This window comes from Hyperolius riggenbachi, chromosome 2 (genome assembly GCF_040937935.1).
Source record: "Hyperolius riggenbachi isolate aHypRig1 chromosome 2, aHypRig1.pri, whole genome shotgun sequence".
In the NCBI taxonomy this organism is placed as follows: Eukaryota; Metazoa; Chordata; class Amphibia; order Anura; family Hyperoliidae; genus Hyperolius; species Hyperolius riggenbachi.
In genome coordinates, this window is record NC_090647.1 from 228,193,315 (window position 1) to 228,219,668 (window position 26,354).

At 46.3% G+C, this 26,354-nt stretch overlaps 1 protein-coding gene across 1 annotated transcript in view; it reads right to left on the bottom strand.

The window, feature by feature from the left end:
• Positions 1-12,133: 12,133 nt before the first annotated feature.
• The window catches only part of NMS (neuromedin S), a 37,265-nt gene continuing 23,044 nt past the window's right edge, over positions 12,134-26,354 (bottom strand). The window contains exons 9-10 of the mRNA XM_068266022.1: positions 18,103-18,154; positions 12,134-12,258 (exon numbers count right to left, since the gene is read on the bottom strand). Coding sequence (XP_068122123.1) covers positions 18,116-18,154 — 39 coding nt within the window. The 3' untranslated portion in view covers positions 12,134-12,258; positions 18,103-18,115. The remainder of the gene's footprint in view (positions 12,259-18,102; positions 18,155-26,354) is intronic.

Below are 26,354 nucleotides of genomic sequence, written 5' to 3' on the forward strand. Positions count from 1 at the left end.
AATCAAGCGTTTCATTCAAAATAGTCAACAGGGTCGGCAAGAAGCGTGTGGAAAAACCAAGGCGCAGAATAACTGCCCATGAACTGAGAAAAGTCAAGCGTGTAGCTGCCAAGATGCCACTTGCCACCAGTTTGGCCATATTTCAGAGCTACAACATCACTGGAGTGCCCAAAAGCACAAGGTGTGCAATACTCAGAGACATGGCCAAGGTAAGAAAGGCTGAAAGACGACCACCACTGAACAAGACACACAAGCTGAAACGTCAAGACTCGGCCAAGAAATATCTCAAGACCGATTTTCTGATTTTTGTAAGCTTTTATGGACTGATGAAATGAGAGTGAGTCTTGATGGGGCAGATGTATGGGCCCGTGGCTGGATTGGTAAAGGGCAGAGAGCTCCAGTCCGACTTAGACGCCAGCAAGGTGGAGGTGGAGTACTGGTTTGGGCTGGTATCATCAAAAATGAGCTTGTGGGGCCTTTTCGGGTTGAGGATGGAGTCAAGCTCAACTCCCAGTCCTACTGCCAGTTTCTGGAAGATACCTTCTTCAAGCAGTGGTACAGGAAGAAGTCTGCATCCTTCAAGAAAAACATGATTTTCATGCAGGACAATGCTCCATCACATGTGTCCAAGCGTGGCTGGCAAGAAAGGGTATAAAAGAAGAAAAACTAATGACATGGCCTCTTTGCTCACCTGATCTGAACCCCATTGAGAACCCGTGGTCCATCATAAAATGTGAGATTTACAAGGAGGGAAAACAGTACACCTCTCTGATCAGTGTCTGGGAGGCTGTGGTTGCTGCTGCACGCAATGTTGATGGTGAACAGATCAAAACACTGACCGAATCCATGGATGGCAGGCTTTTGAGTGTCCTTGCAAAGAAAGGTGGCTATATTGGTCACTGATTTGTTTTTGTTTTGTTTTTGAATGTCAGAAATGTATATTTGTGAATGTTGAGATGTTATATTGGTTTCACTGGTAAAAATAAATAATTGAAATGGGTATATATTTGTTTTTTGTTAAGTTGCCTAATAATTATGCACAGTAATAGTCACCTGCACACACAGTTATCTCCCTAAAATAGCTAAAACTAAAAACTACTTTCAAAAATATTCAGCTTTGATATTAATGAGTTTTTTGGGTTCATTGAGAACATGGTTGTTGTTCAATAATAAAATTATTCCTCAAAAATACAACTTGCCTAATAATTCTGCACTCCCTGTAGTTAGCCAGATGACCCCCCATTATAGGTAGTCAGATGTGCCTCTAGTATTGATAGCCAGATGACCCCCAATATAGGTAGCCAGGTGACCCCCTCCCCCCCAAAAAAAATAGGTAGCCAGATGTCCACCTTCATTATAGTTACCCAGATGATCCCCACCCCCAGTATAGGCAGCCAGATGTCCCCCAAGTATAGATTGCGAGATGACCACTCCCCCCCCCCCCAAGTACAGGTTGCCAGATGATACCTCACTAAAGGTAGACAGAATGACCCCACACATAATAGATAGCAAGATGTCTCCCCCAGTATAGGTGTAACGATTGTGGAACTTTCCCCATGATCAGCGCACAACGCGTGCGCTGACACGGCGGAAATCCTCCACAAGCGTATAATTTGCAGGAACCCAGCAAAAGGTGCTACGCACCCGTAGAGGGAAAATTCCTGTCGGCAGATGGCGCTGGGGAGTGCAGAGGAACCAATCCTCTGTACCTCCACAAATGCCAGACAGGAATTGTACGAAACGCAGAACGCAATCGCAAGAGAGGCGATTGCGAATGAGAATGAGCAAAGGGACAAGTTGTATGTGTGTGTGCCAATCCAGTCGCCACCCCGCAACCGCATACACACAACAGTAGATATGAAATAGGAACGCGATCGCGAGAGGTGCGATCGCCAGACGAGACACAAGGCAGATCAGAACAGAATACGAGGTTAGCAAAGGCACAGCAAATAATACAATGAGGAGATACGGAAAATAACAAATGCTAGCTAACCGCGAACACCGCACTCATTCGCAACAGTGCACGCGGTTATGCGCGGTCTCCACGTGATAAGCACAATAGAGACAAGCACGCCTAACTAACCATTAACAGACAAACATGAAACAGAGGACGCGAGCGCTTGCTTAACGGTTACCTCACCGAGCCTCCAGCAAGCGTAGCAGACAGACACACGAAAACAGGGACAAGCGAGAGATAGGATCCACAGCACTAGCGAAAAGTGGCTAGCGCGATCCAAGTACAGAGTAGCAGAACAGAAGGATCCCCAGCGCTAGCGAAAAGTGGCTAGCGCGATCCCAGAAGACAGAACAGAAGGATCCCCAGCGCTAGCGAAAAGTAGCTAGTGCGATCCCAGGAGACAGAACAGAAGGATCCCCAGCGCTAGCAAAAAGTAGCTAGTGCGATCCCAGGAGACAGAACAGAAGAGATAGCTGGTAGCAACCGCTGCACCAGCTATACTCCAAGAACAGAGATCAGAACCATTTCCTGACAACCACCATAGGGACAGGACAATGGCAAACAGGCAAGACAAGACAGAACGGGCAATACAGATAATACAATCCTAACAGCACTAGGGAAAACCTGCCTAGCGCAGATTTAGGAATTACTCTAAGCTGATGTTCAAACAGAGAGCAAGGCTGACACCCCACCAGGAGTGTTACATAGGACGAAATCCTTATGAACAGCCAAGCATTGTGGGAAAGACATAGTACTTATAGTACACGCCTTTAATGAATGTGGCCAGGCAATTTGCATGACAACGTATGCAAATTCCTCTGCAAGCACAAACTGCAAAACTGACAGAAGCTCTTCTTTCCAGAGTCCTGCAGCATGCAAACCTACACAATGGTCAAAAGGCTGGCTGCCTGCACAGGCAGCTGAGCAAATCATCACAATAGGTAGCCAAATGACCCCCTAAGTATAGGTAGCAAGATGACCCCCTCCCCCCAATACAGGTAGCCAGATATCCCCTCAGTATAGGTAGCAGGATGTTTCCCCCCAGTAAATGATCATATGCAGTGGCATTACTGGGCTGCAAAAAAAAAAAAAAAGTGATTTGCATCTGTGCATGGACGTAGCCTCTTCATTGCCGGTACCAAGTGCTACCAAGTGCTTACCCGCTGCATGAGAGCAACTGACAGGCGGTGAATTCACTGCCTACAGCCACCCATCTCAAAGAGCCCTAAAGTAGTAGGCAGCTGAGCAGTGGCGTAGCTAAGGAGCTGTGGGCCCCGATGCAAGTTTTACAATGGGGCCCCCCAAGCACTCTATACATAACAATTGATACGGCGGACCAAAACCTGCCAATGGCAACTACAGTGTCAGAGGTGCAAGAAGGGGATGGGGAATAGCTTGTTAATGATTACCACTGTTCAAAGTATCTATAGAAGTGATTATTATGAGCACAGGACCAATAGAAAGCTAATACTGTAATTGAGGGTGGGCCCTTCGGGGCCCCTCTGCCCCAAGGGCCCCGATGCGGTCGCTACCTCTGCACCCCCTATTGCTACGCCCCTGCAGCTGAGGGAGAAATGGGCTGTTACTGGCCTTGCTGGCTGATGGCTTAGCCATTACAGATAAGCAAGATTGTCACAGGCAAGATCACAAAATTTTTGTCAGACTTCCGATTGGTTTTGCGAAACTAGTATAATAGAAATTGTCAGCACCAACAGGGACTATACAATTGATCACAGCTAAAGATAGACAATGTCCAAAGTCCCAAGAATTATAGTACAAATCAGCGCAGGTCTTCAAATACAGTGGTAATATAATAAACAGTCTGTAAGACTTCACCATGGTGGCATACAGGCCTCCTATATTCTTGTAGTCACCATCACCCAAAGGAATAAAAGGGGCTTACCAGCTCCAAACAACCCACATTATAAGGTTGCATATATCCTCTGTCAAGTCCAGGTGGCTTTTCGGGGGGGGGGGGGGGGGGGGGAGACAGGTGGCACCTTTTATTAAGGGGGAACAGTGTGTTCTGTGCTTGACACAGACCCCTAGGAAACCAACACTCATACCTGCCAGTCCACCTTCATTTACCCCAGCCCCAATGCTCTTCTTTATATGAGCCTTTCATAATCAGTGCTGTTTTCTTTTCTCTTCCTTATCTTCTTCATCACTGCTTCTTCCTTGTTCCTCTTCTGTTCTGTTTTTATTTTCAGGTGCGGCCTGTTGGTTAAATTGATCTTCCTATGCTATAAGTAGTCACTGGAGTATTATTTTATCTTATAGCAGCCAGGCCAAATCCGGGCCCTAAGCTGAATTTTTTTTTTGCCTTCTAGGCCGCTGTCAGCATGATGTAAAGATTTTGTTTTCATTTGCTATGTCTATGTTTATTGACTCAGCTACCAATTATCAGAATGTCAGTTTATTCTTATTATGGCTGTACGACACTGGTTTTGTATAACATGCCTCTGTATTTTCTCCTTAATAAAAATGTATTGATGTAAAAAAAAAAGAAACTGTAAGTAGGGACTTGTCTAGTTCATTTGCGGGAGATTGCCACACAGGTGTTTTCCTCTTTTTTTTTGTATGTGTTTATGAATGTAATAACAGTACCCTACATGAAGTTTACTTGAAAACGCCAGATTGTGTATGTTTTGCAATTTTTTCTGGATAGTCACTATTCATAATACCTATATAATTGTTTCTGCCATAAACTCAGATGTTAACTTCAAACCTTGATAGGCCTGTTGTGCTGCCTTTGTCAAGTCTTCACTTTGGACAAATTTAATGGACAATTTAATGACTTGTTGTCAATATTCCCCAAAGTAACTTGTATAGCACTAATCTGAGTTATATTAATATTTCAGCTATTTTTATATTAACATCCTAACCAACCAAAGGCTCCCCTATATAGTTGTCGAGGTTTGCCTGTGTTAGGAATCCTGAGTTTACTATGTCCTGATGTTTACTATATCAGAGTTTACTGTACTGACATTCTACTGTATATCTGACCTCCTGACTATTGTTCTCTGCTTGCTCTGACTGCAGGACTGCTCTGTACTGCAGGACTGCCAGGCAACTGGTGTTGTTCAAAATGAAAAAAAATATGGCATCTACCATAGGTCCCACACTTTGGGTTCCTTTTAACAATAAGGGCCTGTTTCCACTACACGCAGATTCTGCATGCAGAAAACTGACTCCAATGAATGCCTATGGGAAATCTGCATCAGAAAAATCGCGTTCAGTGGAAACAGGCCCATAGGAATTCATTGGAGTCAGTTTTCTGCATGCAGAATCTGCGTGTAGTGGAAACAGGCCCTTACCACTATGTCTCATCCACTTTTGATTCCATAGTTCCCTTATGCATTGGTTTCACTACTCTGTAAAGGAGCTAAAGAAAGAGGGGCGCAGACTGTAACAACAGTGGTAGAAACATCAGTCCTCAGAAGACAAACATTCCCTAATTGTTCACCTAAAAAAACACAGACAGTGATCAACAATAAAACTTACTTATTCTTATGGAGATTGCAAAAGCAGCCAACAAACCGCCCAGCTATTCCCACACAGTTGACTATCTCTGCAACCCATCTTGCTAGAGACCCAGCATCACATATTCACAGGTCCCGTGTGAGAAATTCACCCACTTCTTCTCAAAGTCTTCTCCATATGATCTGTTATTCAATGTACATCACCAAAACCCCATCTTTAACCTTTCCTTTCTTGTGGAATTTATTGAAAAGACTGTCTACCTCTAATGTAAAGCCAGGCTCTCAAGAAACTCTTTGACCGTGTCAGGTATAGCAGTATTACCTCACCAGCGGAGAATGCCGCGGCCGCCTGTTCCGCATCTGACGTCGCCCCAGCGGCGGCCGCATCCTCTCAGTCATGGCAGGACAGGTCTCTCCTCTGCACATCAGATTAGGTCAGCACACTCGCGGGCGGGGCGGCTGGACCTTTATAATCTGAGGAGACGGGTCAGCTGATCTTGCAGTCAGCTGACACCAACCTGCCAATAACATGCTGCTGATTGGTCCAGCCCTCTGGGCGGGCGGTTTGAGTTTGCTTTCTGTATTTAAGCTGGGAGATGTTATTTGCTCATTGTCTGTTGTTGGGAATACTTCGTGTTAGCGCTCAGACCTTAGATAGTTCCAGTGTGCTTTGATCCGGGAGTAAACCGGGGATTTCACACAGAGATAGGAATTGTTTGATAGCTATAATTATAATTGATATTATTGTCTTTATGTGTATGAACCTTGCCTGAACTCTCGACTATCCTTTGCCTTGTGATTCTGTGCTTCTGCCCATCTGATCTTGTTGCCGAGTTTTGCCTGAACTCCACTTTGATTCTGCCTGCCGATTCTGTACCTTGTCTGCCCATCTGTTGCCTACCTGATCTGTCCGACTACTCTCTCTCACCAGTGGGCCCTCGCCACTGGTGAGGTTACCGCTGTGGTTCTATTTGCAACCTCCATCGCCACTGGTGAGGTTACCGCTAAGGATCTATCAGAAAATTACTGTTTGCACCAATCACTACACTTTGTGCAATAAAGCTAGTGACTTTGTCACGTCTTACACGCCATTTGCTAACTATTTCTGTATTATTGGTGATTCTGCAGATCACCATATAATCAGATATAGTATCTGTATTATTGGTGATACTGCAGATCACCACATAATCGGAAACCTGTTATCCTGCTGACACTATTGTTACAGACCGCTACAATCTGGCTTCAAGAAACTTCACATCTGTGAAACAGCCCTCACACAGATCTTCAATTATCTGTTCATGGCAAGAGACAGAGGCGAGTGTTCCCTCCTGATTATTCTTGATCTCTCAGAGGGTTTTGACACAGCTGATCATGAAGTATTGCTTAACAGGCCACAAGGGTAGTGTGGCATAGATGGCTTAATAGATAGCTTAATTCTCCAGTGGTTCATCTCCTTCTGCCAGAACACAAACGGTATCCTTGAGTTTTTTCTTGTCCAACCCTGTACCACTGAAATATAGTGTTCCCCAGGGCTCAATACTATCTCCTTTGCTGTTCACTTTATACATGGTACCACTTGGAAAACTTGTCTAAAAATATGGTATGACATACCACTGCTGTGCTAATAACACCCAGTTATATTTATCATTCAAACCTGGTGTGACAGACCCTACTCTAAAAATAACCGAGCTTAGGTTGATGAATGACAACTGGATAAAACTAAATGCTGACAAAACTGAAGTTCATGTAATATGAGGACAATGCTTGACAGCCAAGCAGCTCCAGTCAATGAGCACAACTAAAGATACTTTGTGCGCAGCTTGGGTGTATTAATTGATGGGGAATTAAACTTCAGGAATCAAATCTCAGCTTTCTTTTTTTTTCACCTAAGGAACATTGTAAAAATTAAGCACCTCATACCTCCAGTAGATATTCCAACCTTAGTTCATGCCTTCATCACATCACGGCTTGGCTATTGCATTGCTCTCTATCCAGCCCTTTCAAATAGAGACCTGCATTGCCTGCAATTACTACAGAATGCTGCTACAGGGCTGGTAACAAATCAACCCCCAATTGCCACGTTACACTGATTTTTCACTCACTACGCTGGCTACCCATAAAATGGAGAATCCACTTCAAAATTGGTCTATTAACATCCAAATCTTTACACAATTTAGGACCTGGCCACCTGAAGCATTTTGTAACTACATCACTCCTCCCACAAATTTAGATCAAAAGGATCTAATAACTTGGTCATATCTATGCGCTTTGGGAGAAACGCGCTTTACAAATGTTATTGTATTGAATTTACCCTAGAACACACTGCCTCTATATGTTTGTTGTATACTACCCCACCTCTTGTTTCCCCCCATTCCCTTTAGATGGTAAGCTTGCAAGGGCAGGGCTCTCTCCCCCTTTTGTGTCTTGGAAATTATTATACATTTTATTCATCATGTTACTTTTATCACTGTCATTACCGATTCTGTATTTTGTATTCTGTATGTTGTATCGTTTTTGTATTTTATCACTAATTATGTATTTTGTATTGATATACAGCATCGCCTGGATTATTATGTACCCCATGTTGGTTTCTTACTTTGTATAGCGCCACGGAATATGTTGGCGCTTTATAAATCAATAATAATTATAATTAATGTGGTTTTAAGAAAATGGGGTTATTTAGTATTTCTCTTATACCGTGCGTCGGCAAAGTGGCAGCTGCAGGACCAGCGACGCAGTACTGCGTCGCCAGCTGCAGGCTGATTAATCAGGAAGCAGCCGCTCGTGCGAGCGGCTGCTTCCTGTCAATTCACGGCGGGGGGCTCCGTGAATAGCCTGCGGGCCGCCGATGGCGGCTCGCAGGCTAAATGTAAACACAAGCGGAAATAATCCGCTTTGTTTACATTTGTACGGCGCTGCTGCGCAGCAGCGCCGTAAGGCAGATCGGCGATCCCCGGCCAATCAGCGCCCGGGGATCGCCGCCATGTGACAGGGGACGTCCTGTCATTGGCTGCACAGGACGGATAGCGTCCTGTGCAGCCCAGATCTCCCGGGGGAGCAGGTAGGAGAGGGAGGGGGGAGAATGTCGCCGCGGAGGGGGGCTTTGAGGTGCCCCCCCCCGCAACATGCCTGCAGGTAGGAGCGATCAGACCCCCCCTGCACATCATCCCCATAGGGGGAAAAAAAGGGGGGCGATCTGATCGCTCTGTGTGGCCGCGGATCTGTGCTGGGGGCTGCAGAGCCCACCCAGCACAGATCCAAACAAACAGCGCTGGTCCTTAAGGGGGGGTAAAGGGTGGGTCCTCAAGTGGTTAAACATATTTTATTATACTTTATGTCAACTGCCTATTACATCCTTAGCATTTTTTGTATTCATTAATATGTAATAATGCATAGAGTGCTATAGTGTTCCTTGGTGTGAGGATCAAGTCACACCTCTTTGACCTACCAAGTGTCCCTCTATGCTGCTGTATTGTGTTCCACTCTCCATTTCACTTTGCATCATTCCATCTGATCAATCTTTGGAAAGAAAAAAGAAGATGTAGACACGTAGTTTCATCTTTGTGTGTAACCTGATTTTATCTTCACTTTCATGCTAGTCTTGTTTTAGCTGCTTCTCCACTAAACAGCTTCACTGCAAATGGACTTTAGAAGACAGGAAGCCAAGTGGAATATGGATGTAATTCTCCTGTTCCCTGAAGTACAACTTATATGTGGAACTTTGATGGACGTATGTTTTCCTTTCTACCGAGCACTGTTAATACAGAAATCCCTAATTGGCCAACACAGAATTGATAGCCAACACGCTTTAATGTGTTCTCTTTTCCCAGGCGCACAACTAATACATCACTGTATGCTCTGTAGATGTGCAGCTAAGCAACAGCAGCTGATAAAATATGTATATTTGCTAGGAAGAGGCAGACGTGATCCTTTCTTATATTACTACTTTTAAATACCCATTAGTGATGAATGCCAAGTATTCATGCCATTCATTTTATAGAATCTGATAAACGCTCATGTTTTTTTGTTCCCTGTTCTTTCAGACTCAGTTTGATTAAAGCGGTTTAACACCCAGCATTACAACTTTGCTTTAAAAGATTACTTACAGCTTAGAAATTATTATACCAGATTTTTTTTTAAGCAGAAATTCACTGAATGGGTTAAACATGACATTTTAGTGTTGGATTCAACTAGGAATCCGCATCTGTTCTTATCTTTAGTCACAAATGTATCTTTGTTTGGAATGCAATTAGACCTCTGAAAAGCCTGCCAGGGAAGCCCTCTTTGTTATCTCAGAGCAGTGTTTGTTTGTTACATTGTAGATAGATACATTTGTAACTAAACAAGCAAGCACGAGGAGCATTTCTAGCTAAATGCAGCACTAAAATGTCATGTTTAATCCATTCAGTGAATTTCTGCTAAAAAAAAAAATCTGGCATAATCGTTTCTATTACAAAAAGTACATACTGTAAACATTTTTATAGTTAATGCCAAGTGCAATAAGAACATCCAACAATATGATTCAACATTGAATCTCCTCTGCTTCCTGTCCCCTGGCATCATGAACATGTGACATAGGGATCAGTCAAGAGAGGAGATACATAGGGTAGCCTTTCTCAACCTTTTTAACCTGGAGGAACCCTACAAATTATTTTTGGATCTCAGGGAACACCTGAAAATATTTTTTGGGATCTCAAGGAACCCCTGCATTTATTTTGCATCTATTTTGCAAGTGGCATGTGCTTTAAATGTAGGTGTGGCTGTTTATTTTACTTCCACCTATTACAGTGCACCTCATTATACTATCTCCTTATTCTGGTGCTTTTTATTGATGTGCGTATTATTATTTTGACCCCAATTTAGTACTTTTTTTTTACAGTATCCTCTATTTCAATGTGCTCTATCATAATTCCCCCACGATGGGGGGGGGGGGAGGGGAGAGAAGGGAGAAATGCCAAGGAACCCCCTCCAGAGTACTCAAGGAACCCTGGGGTTCCAGGGGACCCCGATTGAGAAAGACTGACATAGGGACCCAAAATATGTTTGTTTGTTTTTTTCAGCCATATAGTTTTCCAACCACTCCATCCATTTTCAGTCATATGCTTAAAGTGAACCAGAGATGAAGAATTCTCATGTATTTAACCATACATATCAGTGGGAACATTAGAGAAAACACCTACCCTGCTCTCCGTTTCATCTTTCACTGCTCAGCCTGCTTGTTATCAGCCCTGATAAAATCCCCGACTGAGCATTCAGTCTGGCTTTGCTCAGGAATCATTATATCTGAGTCTGTGTTCTCTGATGTCTTATCAAACCCAAGCCTGAACCCTTCTGGCTTTGCTTTCCTGTTCTGTATATTCACAGCATCACAGAGAGCTGGGATGAGATGGGAGGAGTAAGGGTATATTGAAAAACGTTTGTTATTTTTATCTATATTTGTTAGTTATAAGAGGTTTTTAGAAATGGTGATTTCATTTTACACAAAGCCTACTAAATAATATGCTTTTCTGATAAACTGTGTTTTGCGTGGATTTATAGTAAAAAAAACACAAAAAAAGGCACACCAGAGCGGCAAAAATACTAGGTATAGTATTTATTTTGTAAAATCTATCAGGGGATCTGTTTATGTTGTGCCAAATCGTTCATCCCTGGTTTCCTTTAAGAGATAGACATGTGCTTGTGTCACATACTGAGTTGGCACAATCTGCTGTAGACTTGTAGGTCACAGGAAGCAGAATTTCAAGAACCCCTTCCTGAATATTATGCAAGAAAAATTCAGGGGGCTTGCATCTGAACAGCTGGAGGAAAGCTCAGTATTATAACAGGTTTTTCAAATTGGAGACTGCAGTGACAAAAGTAATTCTTATTATAATTATGCATTTTTATAGACCTGACATGTTCTTCAATACTTTACAAAGTCTATAGTGATGTCACTAACTGTCCCTCAGAGGAGCTAACTGGCGAATATTACCATAGTCTCTGTCTACTGCTGCCCTACACAGTCTAAAGCCAGATTGAGAGGAAACAAAAAGTATGTTTTTGGAATGTGGCAGGAAATCAACAAGAACACAGCGAGAACTTAGGGCCCGTTTCCACTAGGGCGGTTTCGCCGGCGATTCTGCAGAGTTTCCCCGCGCATCATTCGCACGGGGAAACTCTGCCATAGGGGATGACGGCGCCGCGGCAGAAACGCTTGCGGGAGCGATTCACCCGGAACCCCCCCGCAGAATTCACCGCGGAGGCTGCGAATCCCATAGCCGTGCATGGCACGGCTCATGGGATTAGCCTGCGATCCCGCCCACTGGCTCAGTGCGGCGTGCGTCTGCGAGACGCACGCCGCACTAGTGGAGACGAGCCCTTAAACTCCACGCACATAGTGTCTTGGTTAAAGTTCAAACCTGTGACCCTAGCACTGCAAGAGGAGAGTGCTGGCCAGTGTGGCCACTACACCACTTATAATTCATTCTAAACCTGTGCTTCTAGAATTCATAAACTTCTATTTTGCATTTAGTTGGGCTTCATATCCAGCTGCAATTTACATAAGAAATATGTGAAGTGAAAGAAACAGTGGAAAATATATGCTGTAATTTTGCTGTTTTTTTTTCTAGAACATTGAATTGTAGCACGTAGACAACTAAAAAAAAAAAGTTTATTTTATATTTTTAATAACAAATAATACATTTCTGGTGAGAAGTTGTAAAGAATCTGTTCTTTGGTGCAAAACACTGGAGTTACCCATGTGTCCATACAATCATTAATGCAATATGGAGAATCCCTTGAAATGCCACTTTTCACCACATAGAACATCTTCAGCGAATTCTACAAACAAAAAAGAAAAAAGTTTGTATCTACATCTATGCAGAAGAAAGTACACTATACAAAATAAATAAATATACAAAATCAGGAGGAACTACAGGAAGGAAAAGGAACTACAAGTCCCACAATCCATTGCGGGAATCTGAAAGCCACAGTCATGATTCATAAAGGCAAATGCATTGTGGGATTTGTAGTTCCTTAACAGCTGGAGGGCCGAGTTTGCAGATCAATGGGCTAGTGCATGTCCGTAAAAGTATGTTCAGCAGCAATGATATTTGAAATAACAGTGCCATGAACTGCACACCTTGTAAGCACATAGAGAAGGAATAATTTTGCCATGAACCCCACACTTTGTTAGTGCACAGATATGAAATAACAACGCCAGCTGTCATGAGCTGCACACCTTGTAAGTACATAGAGATGGAATAATTCTGCCATGAACTACACACCTTGTTAGTGCACAGAGATGAAATAACGGTACTGTGAGCTGCACACCTTGTAAGCACATAGAGGAGGAATAATTTTGCCATGAACCCCACACTTTGTTAGTGCACAGATATGAAATAACAACGCCAGCTGTCATGAGCTGCACACCTTGCAAGTACATTGAGATGGAATAATTCTGCCATGAACCACACACCTTGTAAGTACATAGGGATGTAATAACAGTACCATGAGCCACATACAGTGTAAGTACTGAGAGATGAAATAAGTGTCATGAGCCGCACACCTTGTTAGTGCACAGAGATGGAATAACAGAGCCATGAACTGCACATCTTGTCAGTACAGAGAGATGGAATAACAGTACCACACACCACACACCTTGTAAACACAGAGAGATGGAATAACTGTGCCATGATTCCCACACCTTGTAAGTACATAGAGATGGAGTTTGGGTGAAATGTCTTTCTCATATGAGCTTTTGATTGAAGGAGATAAGACAAGAGGTAATCTATATAAATTGTGGTAGTGTTTGTGTTACTGGATACTGCGGGATGAAATCATTGCAGGTTAGTACGTTTGCTTGAAGTGGTCATTGAAATAGTGATTAGTAGTGAACACTGATCCGCCATGCACCATATTATAGCAGCAATATTTATTTGATCTCATCAGAAACAACCACTGCAATGCTTGTTTTGCATTGCTGACCACCGCTCACGCTGAAATAGTCACGATGAACTAGTGGTACCGATACCAGACATTACTTTCATGAATCTGTGTTCTTGCCTACATCGCTGCACAGTTAGCAAACACAGAACAAGGGTCTCTGTACTTACTCCACTAAAACATTCTAGGCTTCAAGCACTGTGTATAATGGATCCCATTTGTATATTACTTTAGGCTATAGAATTGTTGAATCATCCTACACATTATACATCCTTATCCAGACCTTTGCCAAGAATGATTTCAAATGTGAGTACCAAAAGTTATATGTGACAAAAATTAACCATTTATAAGTGGTTTGTTTGCAGAGAACCAAACCAACACAGCTCAGTCTACGGATGTAAAAGTCACTAGTGTAAAAAGGAATACATGATAAAAAAGGGCTATGTCATGCAGATGACACAGTGCAGACCAGGGGCGTAGCAATAGCCATAGCAGCCATAGCAAATGCTATGGGGTCCTGGAGCAGAGGGGGCCCAGGTTGTACTTGATGTTGTTCACTATTAACTATCCTTTTTTTCTCCACCTTTTGACTTTGTCTCTTAGCTCAATGACTATACACAGTGTCATGGGCGTAACAATAGGGCCTGCAGCCCCTGCTCCCCCTGGGGCCCGCTCAGGGCCATTTTGGGGGGCTGGAGGGGATGCAGCATGAGGGGAAGGCCATGGCCACACTCGGCGGGGAGCGGGGACGGTCCCCTCCCTCACCTCGGGCTCTCCCCTCTGCGCTCCCCTCCAGCTTAAACTAGTGTCTGGGCAGCGGGCAGATACATACCTTCCTTGCATTCCACCGGGAATGTTCCTCTTTCTAGCGTCTGATGTCTCTTCCTGTATAAACAGGAAGTAGCGTCAGACACTAGAGCTAGGAGTATCCGCGGTGGAACGCAAGGAAGGTATGTATCTGCCTGCTGCCCGCCGCTGCCCAGACACTAATTTAAGCTGGAGGGGAGCACAGAGGGGAGAGCCCGAGGTGAGGGATGGGGGGACCGTCCCCCCTCCCCGCCGAGTGTGGCCATGGCTTTCCCCTCATGCTGCGTCCCCTCCAGCCCCCCAAAATGGAACGGAGCGGGCCCAGGGGGGGCCCTCAGAATCTCTGCAGGGGGGCCTGGTGGCTCCTAGTTACGCCCCTGCACAGTGTACATTGCATGGGAATGTAAATTGCCCAATCAACTCATATCCATAGGGTAGGGGCCCATGGCACTGCTCAAGAGCGTCTAGTTCTGAGGGCCCCATGAAAAGAATGCTTTGGGGCCTCATAATTTCTAGCTACGCCACTGGTGCAGACATTAGGCACAGAGTTACTGCAGTAATTTGCTATGATACAAATTTCCACATATACATTTTTCTTACCCCCTTTCTCGCCAACCCCCCATTCCCCAACAGTTAAATAATATTTTATAAGTGATTAAAGAGTTTATAAACACCATCATTTCAGCAATAAGCTATGTGGTCACATGACCCATGCTGATGCTCTGTTTCTCCCACTCTCCATGTGCAGAGGAGAGAGAATTGCATTCTGGTAGGGGAAAGTGCGGCTGAGTTGATATTAGCCAGGCCTCCCAGTCAGAACACCAGGTAACTGGGGGCTAATCTGTCACTCGGGGGAATTGTCAGACATCCCTGTCAAGAGAGACTGTCTGTTGGGGCAGAAGAACATTGCATCAGCACAGATGTGATTTTACTGCTTAACGACTAAGGTGAATTATGGTATGTATTAACTTTTTAATAGCCTTTGATACATGATATCTCAAGGACAGATATCCAAAAGCCTAAATACATAGCCTGTGGGAGTATTATGTAACAATTCAAACAACAAACAGCACAGAGAGGCCTTGTTCACATTGTGTTCCGTTCGCATGTCCGTCCGCGTTGGGCTTTTTTTGAGGCATCCTTTTTTTCAGATTCCAGGTGCTTGGGTGGGCGATTTGTTTTTGTGCTTAGTGGTTTTCTAAGCGTTTCTTCTGAGCGGTTTTGTAATTCACTCCCTGTTGCAAGTTAGGAAGTGAACTCTTTGACCCAGAGAAGAATAAATACAATATATTTATTCTTAAAAATGCAAGCACAATCACTACACAAAGTGATTTTTTAAGCGTTTTGCGTTTCTCCTATACTTTCCATTGAGGTGGAAACGCCTCAAAAATGGTGCCGGCACCACTTTACTGAACAGACAGCGCACGACCCACGCTGATATGAACCTTCTCGTAGACATTCATTATCCACGCGGTCGGGGGCGTTTTTAAAAACCGCACGCGGGCAAAAACAAAAAGCCAAAAACGTGTAGTAGTAGTGTGAACAAGCCTTTACTGTAGCAGTGTCTTCTCAACTAATTTGTGTATTTAAAGGACCACTATAGCTAAAAGAGTAAGCAGTTGAAATCTGACAGAGCTGACAGGTTTTGGACTAGTCCATCACCTCATTGGGGATTCTCAGAGTTTTGTTTGTTTTCAAAAGCATTTCCTGAGCGGTAGTTTAACTGCCAAAACAGTAAGATACCAGACAGCCTCCCTATTCACTTGCACACTATTTTGGCAGTTAGACTTAAGGTGGCCACTAATGATCCAATCTTTTTCATCCAATCTTACCAAATCTATGTAGTATAAGGGTAAATTGAGTGAATATACTGAATGGATACTTCAGGTAGTTACCTTATATTACATAGAAATGGTAAGATTGGATGAAAAAGATTGGATCATTAGTGGCCACCATTAGCAACTGCCATTCAGGAAATGCATTTGAAAAGAAAGAAAACACTGACAATCCCTCATGAGGAGATGGACCAGTCCAAAACCTGATGGTCCTGTCAGATTTTAACTGCTTACTTTTTTCCCTGTAGTGGTCCAATAATCACTTCGGGACCGACGTAGTTGGAATCTCTACATTCTGCTGGTGGCAGTGAGATCTGACAGAACTTAGACTCCAATGATTCACTGCTACGCACTCTTGCCGTCCTTGCCTCTGTTTGGTTGCTGCACCCACCCACATCTCGGTCAGGAGCCAATTTCATTGGCTCCTGACCATGTGTCATCTTTTCTGTTTAATAGATCAGTCTATTTAAATTTTAATGAAATGATCTGCAAATCCATTCTGAACCTTGTAATCCAATCAGTCAAAAGTGGTCGACATTGAATGCAGAGCTGAAAAAAAAAACTTCAATTGATCAGTTTGCAAAACTTCTCTCAGGCCTTGATCACGTTGCGTTCGGCTCGCGTTCGACAATGAGATACAAATAATGTTGGCTTGTATGCAGATTTCATGTAACCTATATGCAGCTTTAAACTAGGCCAATCAAAGGCACTTCCTGCTGAATCTCACTGACCATCTCTACCTACCAGTATATATAGTGCATAATGCAGGCCAACAGAAAGAGAAAGACTCAAGACAGGAAAGGACATGCTTACCTCCAGACTCCAGAAAGGAGGGAGAGAGAGAGAGAGAGAGAGAGAGAGAGAGAGAGAGAGAGAGAGAGAGAGAGAGAGAGAGAGAGAGAGAGAGAGAGAGAGGGAGATTCCAGCCAGGGATTCCTCTAGAGTAGTAGCTACATACACACTACAAGTAACTGTTCCCTGTAGGGATCAGGATTCCATTCCTAGTGTGACAGTTGTGTGCCTGAGCTCATACAGAATCATCTCTTGGCTTCAGCTGGGCAAGGTTATGAAGAGAGTAGAAGAAACCATGGTGAATTGCATGATAGAACATCTTCCACGGAGAAGAACAATGTGCTTGGCCATTGCTGTCAATTAAAGGTCCATTATTCTAGATCTTTAAATGAGCTTTGGGTACACCTGTACAGATGCTGGAATCTTGGCAGAGAGTGTCCAGAATGGCCGTTTCAGCTGAGTTTTGTCTAGCTTGTGTACAAAGTTTAGAGTTATGTATATGTGCTGGAATGATCATTTGTAATCAGTTTTCTGTTATAGCTAAAGTATAGGTTCAACAGATTTCGGGGGTTAAGACTAAGTAAGTTATGGAGAGTATGGTGGGGTAGGGTTTGATAAAATTATAGAGGTGTAAGTATGATGTGTGATATGGGTACGCTATGGAAAGTAAATTTAATGTTGGTGGAGTATGTTTCACGTTAGGTTGGGGACATCATGGGAGGAAGATCTGTCCACTTTTGTCATTAAGTATGGCACTACTTACTAGTGACAGTCCAGCTTCAAAATCAACGAAGCCAAGATGACAAATACTGATTTCCTTTTTCAAACTGTGCTGTGCCCAACAGTCGCCAATTTGCAATTTTTTTTTTACAAAAATACATAGGGCTTGATTCACAAAGCGGTGCTAACAGTTAACACGCTGGTGAAAAGCCCTTTATCACGCCTAAACTCAGTTTAGACATGATAAGTTTAGGTGTGATAAGTTTAGGCATGATAAGTTTAGGCGTGATAACTATAGCACCAACTGGGTTAGCACCGCAGTGCACAGCTGATCAAAAGTTTTGCACTAGCAAAGTCTGGTGCACTTCGCATAGAATTTAATGGCGCTGCTTTGCGTGCGGGACTTTGTGCATGATCTAAACTTATCTAAACTTATCACTCCTAAACTTATCACGCCTAAACTGGCTTTTCACCAGCGTGGTGCAATGGTTATCACGCCTAAAGTCTCTAACTGGGTTAGCACCGCTTTGTGAATCGAGCCCATAGAGTCCTTCACATACACATTAACAACAACATATATATATACCTTAAGAATAATGCTAGTGCTCATCGATGGAAACCTTTCTTCCATTTCTGGGCTGTTAGGGAAAAAAGTGATAGTGGATTATATTGGAGAGAAATGTTTAAATTAGTTATAGCATTCTTTAAGATTTATACTTGTGTCAAGATTGCTAACTTGTACATAGATATTCAATGATTTAGTGAGTGTATAAAGAAAGGATAATGCATAAAGTGATGTAATCCACAATAAGCCAGAAAACACAAGAATAAAAATCTACACTGCCTCTAATTGTTGTTGAAGGAGTCATCAACCATTTTAAGCCCCTCCCCCTCACCTATTTACCTGTGGTATCCTCCAGCTCCTTCCCGGCTACATGTCCCATGACGCAGCTCCACTCGCTGCCCATGGCTCGGTGTCCCCACTGGTACTGAGGCCAACCTCAGGACAGTGGAGTGCTGCCGTCAATCACGGCCACCTTGTCTGCTGTGTACTGTGCAGGCACAGTAGTTCTGTGCCTGCCCAGTACACCACGGACAACATGGCCATGATTGACAGCGGCGCTCACGCAGGCGCAGTACAAGGCTGTCCCCGAGGTGGGGTCGGCCTTGTACTGCGGGCTGCGGGGACTGTGGGTTGCGAGCGGAGCTGCGTGGTGGGACATGTTGCTGGGAAGGAGCTGGAGGAAGCCACGCCTAAGTAGTTTGGGGGGGGGGGGGCTTAAAACGGCTGATGACTTCTTTAAAGAACAGGATTAATTCTGCATATTTGCAAATACATAGTAAGCCACAGTGGTTCTCTTGGTTCAGCCATAATCCCTCCCTAATCTATTGCCCTAACCATAAGAAGGGCACTGCAGTTTATAAATGTGGCAGACACTCACATGGAGGCTGCCAAGCCAAGTGCAGAATCGTAACACACAAGACACGAACACTGTGATTTCCTTGGCCTGCCTTATCAACCCTACTGAGGGCCTATCTAGGAGTCACCACCTAGAGAATAGAGATGGGCCGAACCTCCGATTTTAGGTTCGCGAACCGCAATAGACTTCAATGGGGATGTGAACTTTGAAAAAAAAAATAATTATGCTGGCCACAAAACTGATGGAAAAGATGTTTCAAGGGGTCTAACACCTGGAGGGGGGCATGGCGGAGTGGGATACATGCCAAAAGTCCCAGGGAAAAGTCTGGATTTGACGCAAAGCAGCGTTTTAAGGGCAGAAATCACATTGAATGCTAAATGACAGGCCTAAAGTGCTTTAAAACATCTTGCATGTGTATACATCAATCAGGTAGTGTAATTAAGGTACTGCTTCACACTGACACACCAAACTCACCGTGTAACGCACCGCAAACAGCTGTTTGTGTAGTGATGGCCGTGCTGGACTGGTGCGCACCATGGCGAGAGTGCAGGTTTTGGTGGCTTTACAGCCCATATGGTCGCCTGGCTGATGTAGCTGAATGACAGAACAGTGACTGTCCAGCTGATCAAATTTGGTCTGACCACAATGAAGCAACGACCTTATTATCTTTTGTGTGCCCCCCGAGACACTCATCTAGGCGCCGGTCATTGCTTCATTGTGAGGTAGTGTATGGCAAGCACCAATGGTGGACCAGGGAATCGTCAAGTCGTGCTATAGACTCCAGGCCAGGCAGCCAGTCACACGGCGTGCAGGCAGAGATGCTGTGTGTGTGCGGGGACTGACTTAGTCTTGGGGCGGGCAGCAGCCCTCCGGGATCCATGCCTCATTCATTTTGATAAAGGTAAGGTACTTAACACTTTTGTGATTTAGGCGACTTCTCTTCTCTGTGACAATGCCTCCAGCTGCGCTGAAGGTCCTTTCTGACAGGACGCTTGCGGCAGGGCAGGAGAGAAGTTGGATGGCAAATTGGGACAGCTCTGGCCACAGCAGTGTCTACATCCACACTTAAGGCCAGGTAGTCGGCTACCTGCCGTTCCAGGCGTTGGTGGAGGGTGGATCCGGAAGGGCTGCTGCGAGGCGTTGGACTAAAGAACGTCCGCATGTCCGACATCACCATGAGATTGCTGGAGCGTCCTGTCTTTGACTGCGTGGACACGGGAGGAGGATTAGTGGCAGTGGTACCTTGCTGGCGTTGTGCTGTCACATCACCCTTAAAGGCATTGTAAAGCATAGTTGACAGCTGGTTCTGCATGTGCTGCATCCTTTCCACCTTCCGGTGAGTTGGTAACAGGTCCGCCACTTTGTGCCTGTACCGAGGGTCTAGTAGTGTGGCCACCCAGTACAGCTCATTCCTCTTGAGGTTTTTTATACGGGGGTCCCTCAACAGGCAGGACAGCATAAAAGACGACATCTGCACAAATTTGGATCCAGTACCCTCCATCTCCTCTTGCTCTTCCTCAGTGACGTCACGTAAGTCAACCTCCTCCCCCCAGCCGCGAACAATACCACGGGAAGGTTGAGCAGCACAAGCCCCCTGCGACGCCTGCTGCAGGTGTTCTCCTGCCGCCGTCCCCTCCTCCTCCTCCTCCTCCTCCCCCAAAGAAACACCTTGCCCATCATCCTCTGAGTCTGACTCGTCTTCTGCACATGACTTCTCTTCTTCCTCCTCCTCCCCCCTCTGTGCTGCCGCAGGTGTTGAGGAAACAGCTGGGTCTGATGAAAATTGGTCCCATGCCTGTTCCTGCCGTAACGGTTCCTGGTCACGCTCATTCACAGCTTCATCCGCCACTCTACGTACAGCACGCTCCAAGAAGTAAGCGTAGGGAATTAAGTCGCTGATGGTGCCCTCACTGCGGCTCACCAGGTTGGTCACCTCCTCAAACGGCCGCATGAGCCTGCATGCATTTTTCATCAGTGTCCAGTTGTCGGGCCAGAACATCCCCATCTTCCCAGACTGTTTCATTCTACTGTAGTTGTAGAGGTAGTGGGTGACGGCTTTCTTCTGTTCTAGCAGGCGGGAGAACATGAGCAGGGTCGAATTCCTGCGAGTCGGGCTATCGCAAATGAGGCGTCTCACCGGCATGTTGTTTTTCCGCTGAATTTCTGCAAATCGTGCCATGGCTGTGTAAGACCGCCTCAAATGCCCACAGAACTTCCTGGCCTGCTTCAGGACATCCGCTAAGCCAGGGTACTTTGCCACAAATCTTTGAACAACTAGATTCATGACATGTGCCATGCAGGGTATGTGTGTCAGCTTCCCCATATGCAAAGCGGCAAGCAGATTGCTGCCGTTGTCGCACACCACGTTGCCTATCTCCAGGTGGTGCGGGGTCAGCCACTCATCCACCTGTTTCTTAAGAGCAGCCAGGAGAGCTGCTCCAGTGTGACTCTCCGCTTTGAGACAAGACATGTCTAAGATGGCGTGACAGCGTCGTACTTGGCATGCAGCATAGGCCCTGCGGAGCTGGGGCTGTGTAGCTGGAGAGGAGAACTGCCACTCAGCCAAGGAGGAGGAGGACAGCGAAGAGCATGTAGCAGGAGGAGAGGAGGTGGCAGGAGGCCTGCCTGCAAGCCGTGGAGGTGTCACAATTTGGTCCGCTGCGCCCTGCTTGCCATCGTTCACCACCAGGTTCACCCAATGGGCTGTGTACGTAATGTAGCGGCCCTGCCCGTGCTTGGCAGACCAGGCATCCGTGGTCAGGTGTACCCTTGACCCAACGCTCTTCGCAAGAGATGACACTACTTGCCTCTCAACTTCACGGTGCAGTTGGGGTATGGCCTTTCTCGAAAAATAAGTGTGGCCTGGCATCTTCCACTGCGGTGTTCCGATGGCCACAAATTTACGGAAGGCCTCAGAGTCCACCAGCTGGTATGGTAACAGCTGCCGAGCTAACAGTTCCGCCACGCCAGCTGTCAGACGCCGGGCAAGGGGGTGACTGGCCGAAATTGGCTTCTTCCGCTCAAACATTTCCTTCACGGACACCTGACTGCTGCTGTGGGCAGAGGAGCAGGAACCGCTCAAGGGCAGAGGCGGAGTGGAGGAGGGTGCCTGTGAAGGTGCAAGGGAGAAAGCGGCAGAAGCAGATGATGCACCTGAAGGAGGAAGAGGAGAAGGAGGGTGACTTTTCTTTTGTGTGCTGCTGCTGCTTTTGCTCAGGTGGCCATCCCATTGCTGTTTGTGCCTTTTCTCCAGGTGCCTTCGTAAGGCACTTGTCCCTACGTGAGTGTTGGCCTTTCCACGGCTCAATTTTTGTTGGCAGAGCGAACAGATGGCTTTGGTCCGATCTGAGGCACACACATTAAAAAATGTCCACACCGCTGAGCCACCCTGGGATGTGGGCACTATGGGGACCTCAGCAGCTGATGCTGAAGGGCAAGTTGGCTGGCTGTACATAGGTGGCGATACATGGTGCCGGACACTGCCACCAGCTGTTTCTGACGAAGAGCTGCCCCAGCTTCTTTCTGCAACTTCTCTCCTCCTACTACTCTCTGACTCCCCCTCTGAACTGTCCCCCTCTTCATCTCCTCTATTGGGAACATACAGAGGATCCCTATCATCGTCATCATCGTAATCATCCTGCCCAGCTTCGCTTGCCTCAGACAAATCCAAACATGCACCATCAGTAGGTCCTTCATCCTCCTTACACGTTACATCCATAGTGTTGCCGGGTAACTCAAATATATGAGCTGGTGAAAATTCATCTGGCTGTAACAACAATGGCTGTGCATCAGTGATTTCAACACTAAATAATTCTTGCGAAGTGTCAAATGCAGCGGAAGTGGTGCTAGTAGTAGCGCTGGTGGCTGAGCAAGATGAGGTGTTCTGTGTCGCTAAATACTCAACCAGGTCCTGACAATCTTGGGTGGTGATGGGACGTGCCTTCTTCCGAGCACTGTACTGTGGGCCAGGTCCACACGAAATTACATTTACACGACCTCGTGCAGACCTGCCGGGTGGCCTTCCTCTGGCTCTGGCACTACCTCTTCCTCTACCTGTTTTGTCCATATCGGGTATGCACGGAGTGGTATATCACACTGCGTGCACTCACGTAGGTAGGTGGGTTCACTTAACTGCACAGGTATGCGCACTGATGCGGTGGGTTCACTGAACACAACAGGTATGCAGTGGCGGGTTCACTGGACACAACAGGTATGCAGTGGCGGGTTCACTGAACACAACAGGTATGCAGTGGCGGGTTCACTGGACACAACAGGTATGCAGTGGCGGGTTCACTGAACACAACAGGTATGCAGTGGCGGGTTCACTGAACACAACAGGTATGCAGTGGCGGGTTCACTGAACAGTACAGGTATACAGTGGCGGGTTCACTGAACACAACAGGTATGCAGTGGCGGGTTCACTGGACACAACAGGTATGCAGTGGCGGGTTCACTGAACACAACAGGTATGCAGTGGCGGGTTCACTGGACACAAAAGGTATGCAGTGGCGGGTTCACTGAACACAACAGGTATGCAGTGGCGGGTTCACTGAACAGTACAGGTATACAGTGGCGGGTTCACTGAACACAACAGGTATGCAGTGGCGGGTTCACTGAACAGGTATACAGTGGCGGGTTCACTGAACAGAACAGGTATACAGTGGCGGGTTCACTGAACACAACAGGTATGCAGTGGCGGGTTCACTGAACAGGTATGCAGTGGCGGGTTCACTGAACAGTACAGGTATACAGTGGCGGGTTCACTGAACACAACAGGTATGCAGTGGCAGGTTCACTGAACAGGTATACAGTGGCGGGTTCACTGAACAGAACAGGTATACAGTGGCGGGTTCACTGAACACAACAGGGATGCAGTGGCGGGTTCACTGAACAGGTATGCAGTGGCGGGTTCACTGAACAGTACAGGTATACAGTGGCGGGTTCACTGAACACAACAGGTATGCAGTGGCGGGTTCACTGGACACAACAGGTATGCAGTGGCGGGTTCACTGAACACAACAGGTATGCAGTGGCGGGTTCACTGAACACAACAGGTATGCAGTGGCGGGTTCACTGAACAGTACAGGTATACAGTGGCGGGTTCACTGAACAGGTATACAGTGGCGGGTTCACTGAACAGAACAGGTATACAGTGGCGGGTTCACTGAACACAACAGGTATGCAGTGGCAGGTTCACTGAACAGGTATGCAGTGGCGGGTTCACTGAACAGTACAGGTATACAGTGGTGGGTTCACTGAACACAACAGGTATGCAGTGGCGGGTTCACTGAACAGGTATACAGTGGCGGGTTCACTGAACAGAACAGGTATACAGTGGCGGGTTCACTGAACACAACAGGTATGCAGTGGCGGGTTCACTGAACAGGTATGCAGTGGCGGGTTCACTGAACAGTACAGGTATACAGTGGCGGGTTCACTGAACACAACAGGTATGCAGTGGCGGGTTCACTGGACACAACAGGTATGCGGTGGCGGGTTCACTGAACACAACAGGTATGCAGTGGCGGGTTCACTGAACACAACAGGTATGCAGTGGCGGGTTCACTGAACAGTACAGGTATACAGTGGCGGGTTCACTGAACAGGTATACAGTGGCGGGTTCACTGAACAGAACAGGTATACAGTGGCGGGTTCACTGAACACAACAGGTATGCAGTGGCGGGTTCACTGAACAGGTATGCAGTGGCGGGTTCACTGAACAGGTATGCAGTGGCGGGTTCACTGAACAGTACAGGTATACAGTGGCGGGTTCACTGAACACAACAGGTATGCAGTGGCGGGTTCACTGAACAGGTATACAGTGGCGGGTTCACTGAACAGAACAGGTATGCAGTGGCGGGTTCACTGAACACAACAGGTATGCAGTGGCCGGTTCACTGAACAGGTATGCAGTGGCGGGTTCACTGAACAGTACAGGTATACAGTGGCGGGTTCACTGAACACAACAGGTATGCAGTGGCGGGTTCACTGGGCACAACAGGTATGCAGTGGCGGGTTCACTGAACACAACAGGTATGCAGTGGCGGGTTCACTGAACACAACAGGTATGCAGTGGCGGGTTCACTGAACAGTACAGGTATACAGTGGCGGGTTCACTGAACACAACAGGTATGCAGTGGCGGGTTCACTGAACAGGTATACAGTGGCGGGTTCACTGAACAGAACAGGTATACAGTGGCGGGTTCACTGAACACAACAGGTATGCAGTGGCGGGTTCACTGAACAGGTATGCAGTGGCGGGTTCACTGAACAGTACAGGTATACAGTGGCGGGTTCACTGAACACAACAGGTATGCAGTGGCGGGTTCACTGAACAGGTATACAGTGGCGGGTTCACTGAACAGAACAGGTATGCAGTGGCGGGTTCACTGAACAGGTATACAGTGGCGGGTTCACTGAACAGAACAGGTATACAGTGGCGGGTTCACTGAACACAACAGGTATGCAGTGGCGGGTTCACTGAACAGGTATGCAGTGGCGGGTTCACTGAACAGTACAGGTATACAGTGGCGGGTTCACTGAACACAACAGGTATGCAGTAGCGGATTCACTGAACAGGTATACAGTGGCGGGTTCACTGAACAGAACAGGTATGCAGTGGTGGGTTCACAGCACAGGTATGCAGTGGCAGGTTCACTGAACAGGTATGCAGTGATGGGTTCACAGCACAGGTATGCAGTGGCAGGTTCACTGAACAGGTATGCAGTGATGGGTTCACAGCACAGGTATGCAGTGGCAGGTTCACTGAACAGGTATGCAGTGATGGGTTCACAGAACAGGTATGCAGTGGTGGGTTCACAGCACAGGTATGCAGTGGCAGGTTCACTGAACAGGTATGCAGTGATGGGTTCACAGAACAGGTATGCAGTGGTGGGTTCACAGCACAGGTATGCAGTGGCAGGTTCACTGAACAGGTATGCAGTGATGGGTTCACAGCACAGGTATGCAGTGGCAGGTTCACTGAACAGGTATGCAGTGATGGGTTCACAGAACAGGTATGCAGTGGCAGGTTCACAGCACAGGTATGCAGTGATGGGTTCACAGAACAGGTATGCAGTGGTGGGTTCACAGCACAGGTATGCAGTGGCAGGTTCACTGAACAGGTATGCAGTGATGGGTTCACAGAACAGGTATGCAGTGGTGGGTTCACAGCACAGGTATGCAGTGGCAGGTTCACTGAACAGGTATGCAGTGATGGGTTCACAGCACAGGTATGCAGTGGCAGGTTCACTGAACAGGTATGCAGTGATGGGTTCACAGAACAGGTATGTAGTGGTGGGTTCACAGCACAGGTATGCAGTGGCAGGTTCACTGAACAGGTATGCAGTGATGGGCTCACAGCACAGGTATGCAGTGGCAGGTTCACTGAACAGGTATGCAGTGGTGGGTTCACAGC